The sequence below is a fragment of the Chiloscyllium plagiosum genome, chromosome 26, assembly GCF_004010195.1.
Source record: "Chiloscyllium plagiosum isolate BGI_BamShark_2017 chromosome 26, ASM401019v2, whole genome shotgun sequence".
Classification (NCBI taxonomy): Eukaryota; Metazoa; Chordata; class Chondrichthyes; order Orectolobiformes; family Hemiscylliidae; genus Chiloscyllium; species Chiloscyllium plagiosum.
The window spans coordinates 47,346,441-47,352,833 of record NC_057735.1 but is presented as its reverse complement, the minus strand read 5'-3'; the positions used below and the strand labels follow the sequence as shown (position 1 = coordinate 47,352,833).

General features: G+C 48.2%; 1 protein-coding gene across 2 annotated transcripts in view; it reads right to left on the bottom strand.

The window, feature by feature from the left end:
* The window catches only part of LOC122562994 (BTB/POZ domain-containing protein KCTD20-like), a 30,385-nt gene extending 24,745 nt beyond the window's left edge, over window positions 1–5,640 (bottom strand). For both annotated transcript variants that reach the window (XR_006315462.1, XM_043716294.1), the window contains exon 1: window positions 5,525–5,640. Coding sequence is in view for 1 of the 2 variants with exons in the window: in XM_043716294.1 (XP_043572229.1) it covers window positions 5,525–5,535 (11 nt within the window). In the remaining variant the exon portion in view is untranslated. The remainder of the gene's footprint in view (window positions 1–5,524) is intronic.
* Between the last annotated feature and the right edge of the window lie 753 nt (window positions 5,641–6,393).

Here is a 6,393-nt window from a genome sequence, read left to right as displayed (position 1 = left end):
GTGGGGAGGGAAATATATCCCTGGTGGTGGGGTCTTTTTGGAGGTGGCGGAAATGTCGGCGGATGATTTGGTTTATGCGTAGGGTGGAAGGTGAGCACCAGGGGCGTTCTGTCCTTGTTACGGTCGGAGGGGTGGGGTCTGAGGGCGGAGGTGCGGGATGTGGACGAGATGCGTTGGAGGGCATCTTTAACCAAGTTGCTCACTGCCTTTATTCCTGATGAAGGGCTTTTGCCCGAAACGTCGATTTCGAAGCTCCTTGGATGCTGCCTGAACTGCTGTGCTCTTCCAGCACCACTGATCCAGAATCTGGTTACTGGCCCCAGGGGGTGGGCTGCACCAGCTGCTATTACCCTGCTCACACCTAACACACACACACACACGCATTCTCACACCCCCTCTCACTCACATTCATGCACACACATTATCTCAAACACACACTCACCTTCCAGTCACACACATACACACTTGAGAGGAAGAGGATTGCGTGGGGTGGGGAAAAGAAAGAGAGGAGTGGGGGGGGGGGAGAGAGAGAGAGAGAGAGAGGGAGGAGTTGGGGAAGAGAGAGAGAAGGAGTTGAGGGACTTCAAAGGGAACCTGTCAACAGAAAATCTTTAGCCGACTTTGAGCAGTAAGCGCAGAGATCGTGGAGGTAATGGATCGCTGATAAATGAATGAGGCTGTGATCTGAAGTGCAGTAAAAGGTGGTAACAGCAAGGTTAATATTATCCAGCGTGGTGTTTGTGATGGGATCACATTCACCGAAGCAATGTCTGTCTGTGGGAGCTGTGGTTAGGGTGATGGCTTCTAGGCTGTAGAAGTGTGTCAGTTAACCTGAAAAACAAATTGTTGTTAATCTCTGCTGGTTGCTAAATAATTAATTCTAGGGAGTTACACCATCCTTGTGTGGTGTGACTTTAATGGAAAGTCAATCAATTTTAGAGTATGTTGATAAATTCTACTAATTCTGTCTGAGTCCAAATATCCTGTACGCCAACATAAATACACAGGGGATTGTTACTACATGATTGCAACAACTAATAAATGGTCAGTGACAGTTAGAAAGGAACTCCAGAAAATCAAAATGTACCACTGAAGAGGAAAAAGCTAGCAGGAGGAACCTTCTAGAGAGCCCAAATAAAAGGGACATCCCAAGGACCTCCACCCTGTCGAATGATCGAAGCTTTTGTTTGAATCACTAACAATGAAACCACCCGGGCTTTACTGTCAGACAGAGTTCAGAATAGGTTACACGACCCCAATTCATCTTAACTGTGAAGGCACAGTCACAAAACATAACAATCTTTATCATAGAGTCATAGAGATGTACAGCATGGAAACAGGCCCTTCGGTCCAACCTGTCCATGCCGACCAGATATCCCAAGCATCTAGTCCACCTGCCAGCACCCAGCCCATATCCCTCCAAACCCTTCCTATTCATATACCCATCCAGATGCCTTTTAAATGCTGTAATTGTACCAGCCTCCACCACATCCTCTGGCAGCTCATTCCACTCACATGCATGAAAAAGTTGCCCCTCAGGTCTCTTTTATATCTTTCCCTTCTCACCCTAAACCTATAGCCTCTAGTTCTGGACTCCCCGACCCCAGGGAAAAGACTTTGTCTATTTATCCTATCCATGCCCCTCATAATTTTAGCTCAGATCCTCCAACCCTGGCAACATCCTTGCAAATCTTTTCTGAACCCTTTCAAGTTTCACAACATCCTTCCGATAGGAAGGAGACCAGAATTGCACGCAATATTCCAACAGTGGCTTAATCAATGTCCTGTACAGCTGCAACATGACCTCCCAACTCCTGTACTCAACATTCTGACCAATAAAGGAAAGCATACCAAACGCCGCCTTCACTATCCTATCTACCTGCGACTCCACTTTCAAGGAGCTATGAACCTGTCCTTATCATTCCTTCTTAGAAGATTACCAAGATCAAAGGGGTGACATGGTGGCTCAGTGGTTAGCACTGCTGCCTCACAGCGCCGGGGACCTGGGTTCAATTCCCACCTCGGGGGACTGACTGTGTGGAGTTTGCACATTCTCCCCGTGTCTGTGGTGGGTTTCCTCCGGGTGCTCTTGTTTCCTCCCACAGTCCAAAGATGGTTAGGTGAATTGGCCATGCTAAATTCCCCATAGTATTAGGTGAAGGGGTAAATGTAGGGGAATGGGTCTGGGTGGGTTGCTCTTCGGAGGGTCGGTGTGGACTTGTTGGGCCGAAGGGCCTTTTTCCACACTGTAGGGAATCTAATCTAAAACTCTGTCCTCATGACTGAACGCTCCAAGGGTTAATTCCCTGATTTTTCCCAGTATGCCTCCAGCATTCGAATGTCTCAGTGATCACATCATCCAGTATGCGGTCTGCCCAGAGGCTTGTCAGACCGGTTCCCTGGTAGCTTGGTTGCACATTCAACATTTCTGTGACGCAGAGAGACAGACAGACACAGCGATGGAAGGAACACAGGGAGGAGAGATTAGTTACCTGTCAACTCCTTTCCTATTAGATAGTATTTATATCAGGCCCACTGTCCTAAATGAGATTCTGTTCCTATCGAGACTATACCAAGCTAATGTTATCAGCTAATTGAGGACAGGTATTTACTGAGCTAGGCTTCCTGCTCTAGCCCACATGGATATACTGGAGGCGTGCTCAAAGGTGGCCTCATTAATCAGATCAAAATAGTAATCTCACGAGGTACTGGCCGGATCTTATTGGAAACGGGAAAGTGGAGCACCGTGACACTCTGTAAATCCCAGTAAATGGAAAAGTTATCAGCAAGTACCTACTGTTTCACACACTGTGGAGTTTACAGTATACTGAATCCACAGAACACAGAGTCCAACAGCAGAGAGACAGCATTCCAACCAGACAGACTGGGCAGGCAACGCACAGTTACCCAACTGCACACATCACCACTGCACTGGGGCTTGAGGGTGGAAGCAGAGGATGGGGCATCTGTGTGTGAGAGTGTGTGTCTGAGAGAGACGGTGTGTGTATGTGTGTGGGAGAGTGATTATGTCTGTGTGTTTGTATGTGTTTGTATGTGTGGGAGAATGGAGGAGTGTGTGCGTGTGAGAGAGTGTGTGTGAGTGTGTGTGAGGGAGGGTGGTGTGTGTGTGAGTGTCTGTGTGTGAGTGCGGGTCACTGACTGTTCCGGGGGTCACTGACTGTCCCTGGGGGTCACTGACCGTCCGTGGCAGCACAGATACAACTGGCCCTTAAGTAAAGGGACTCAATGTGCTCTGTCTCTTTATTGCCCCCTGCTAATATTTCAATGTTTGGATCAAGTCAAACTGTTGATCCCTTGATATGCTATTGTACAGAATTGTTTGTGACCATGTCGGTATGTAAAGATTTTCTTCCATGAATAAAGTATATTTTTGGAATAAAATGATAACAGCCAACATACTGAGAGGCACAATAAAGCCTGGGTTGAGCTCAGTGGGAAAGACCACTCTCTAAGGTCTTACAGCTGAAGTTAAATGTGGGTCTGTTCAGTTATCAGACCCTCCCAGTGCCTCAAATAAACATAAATAAAGTGTTGTACACGTAAGGCATGCCTTTGGTTAGAGTAAAACCCCAAAGTTTGTTTGTCTCTTCACATGCAGAACTGAACTGTTTCAGTGACTATGTATGTTTATAAAGATATTTTTAGGAATAAAGTAAAGTTTTCGAGAATATTTCAGCAGCCACCTATTTTACGGGACTGCGTGCAGGGGACTGTTGTACCTAGAGGATGTTTGGCTGCATCGCTCCATCCACAATACCTCCCCAAAAAAAACCCACAAACATTTAGCCCCCTCTCCCCACCCTCACTCCTCGACAGGCTCTGTAAGAGGGGGGAATGGGAAGCACAAACACAGGGGGCTCAGAGCATCAGTTGGGTTTAACTGGGGGAGATATGGAAGGCATTCTCAATGCGAGTACCTGCCCCCCACCATCCCTGCATTTGGCAATGATCGGGTTAGGTGAATGCTTGCTGTGGGTTAGTCAGCACTGGAAGAGGGTGGAAGAAACTAGCCATTGGTTTGGTTTTCCAGCAGCTCATCTGGCACTTGGAGAGTTCGCCAGTCCTCAGATACTGAAGCAGTCCATATTCAAATCCAAGACCCAGGCTTCAGCTGACAAATGGCAAACACCATTCAGGCCACACAAATGCCAGGCTCTGACCATCTCCAAGACGAGATCATCCAACCATCACCCCTTGGCACTGCCATCACTGAATCACTCACTATCTCAGGGGTTACCATTGACTAGAAACTCAACTGGACTCACCATATAAACACAGTGGCTACCAGAGCAGGTCAGAGACTAGGAACACTGCGGCGAGTAACTCACCTCCTGACTCCCCAAAGCCTGTCTACCATCTACAAGGCAGAAGTCAGGAGTGTGAGGGAATACTCCCCACTTGCCCCTGGGTGGGGGCAGCTCCAACAACTCAAGAAGCTCGACACCACCCAGGACAAAGCAGCCCCCACTTGATTGACACCACATCCACAAACACCCACCCCCTCCCCCACCGACACTCAGTAACAGCAGTGTGCACCATCTATGAGGTGCACTGCAGACATTCACCAAAGATCCTCAGACAGCACCTTCCAAACCCATGCCCACTTCCCTCTAGAAGGACAAGGGCAGCAGATACATGGAAACACCACTCCCTGCAAGTTCCCCTCCAAGCCACTCACTATCCTGCCTTGGAAATATATCACCGTTCCTTCCCTGTCGCTGGGTCAGAATCCTGGAATTCCCCCCCTAATGGTATGGTGGGTCAACCCACAGCACATGGACTGCAGCGGTTCAAGAAGGCAGCTCACCCCCACCTTCTCAAGGGGCAACTGGGGATGGGCAACAAACACTGGGCCCAGCCAGCAACACCCCCATCCCATGAATTAATTGAAGAAAGGAGCCTGGGCTTATTACCAATGTCTGTTCCACAGAGTATTGGAGATAGTCAGCTGGAGGAGGAACCAGGTGCTGTTTTGCAAACCCCCAGCTGTGCTGGTTGGTGCTTGGGGAATTGGCAATGAGAGAAGCTGGGAGTCAAACAGTCAGATAGTGTGAAGATGTCACGCAGAGTGCCCCTGGGTCCCTGTCTGCTCACTGTTCGTGCCCATCAGACCCCAGCCTATGTCAGTCTGCTCTGAGGAAGGAGACACACAGGAGAACCCACAGCGTGGGGGTAGTGAAGATTTTCCGTCGGTTTTAGGGTAGATGTCCCAGCCCACAAACATGTTATTCAGCTCGGTAAGGCACTGCAACCTCAGCAGCCTGCTCTCTCCCTCAATGTTCTCAGCATGATATTCATACAGCACCCACTCTACTTGTGTGGGCAAGGGATTTGGACAGTCATTTGGCCTCTCCCACCTCCCAATGTATAATTGCTTATTCCCAGAGTCGCTAACATTCACCAATCATCAAGTCAAACAGCTAATCTCCTCCAAAGCACAGCATTTCGCTGACACCTCCTGAGAGACTGAAACATCCAGAGCCCAAATGGAACTGTCACTTACTGTCTTTTCATGTGCTCTCGCTGAATAAACACATCATCCTTTCTGCAATTCTCTGCTCATCCAGGAAGCAACCGTCCAAAACCAAGGCCGATACATGACTGATCGCCAGTACTGGACTGAATTTGAATTCTGCTCAATTACCCTCCTCCCCGCCCAGACTCTGGGATCTCTCAGAGAGGCGGCTTCCTACAGTGTCAAAATAAGAGTCCTCTTTCTACAGCAAGCTGCAGTATCAACCACATAGACTCAGGGGAGACAGACCACACACACCCAGCAACTGACACAGTTATACTGAGACACAAACACACTGACACACTCAAACACACTAACACAATTACAATGACACACAACTACAAATACACACAGATACAAACACACTGACACACAATTACAAGTAATCACTCAGACACAAACACACGGTCTGACATAAACATTCTGATTCTGGATCAGTGGTGCTGGAAGAGCACAGCAATTCAGGCAGCATCCGAGGACAGGCAAAATCGACGTTTCGGGCAAAAGCCCTTCATCAACCTATAAACATTCTGATGCACACTGACACAATTACACTGACACATGTTTACACATACACACTCAGACACAAACACAGACTGACACGCGCTGACCCAAACAGACCGACACACAATCAAAAACAAATAGCGATACATACTCTGTTACAAACACACCCATTCAGACACACAGACTGACACACGCTCAGATACAAACACACGCAGACTGAAACACACTCAGACACACATACAAACACACGCAGACACACACAGACTGAAACACGCTCAGATACAAACACACATAGACTGAAACACACGCAGACACACACACAGCCTGAAACACGCTCATATACAAGCACACAG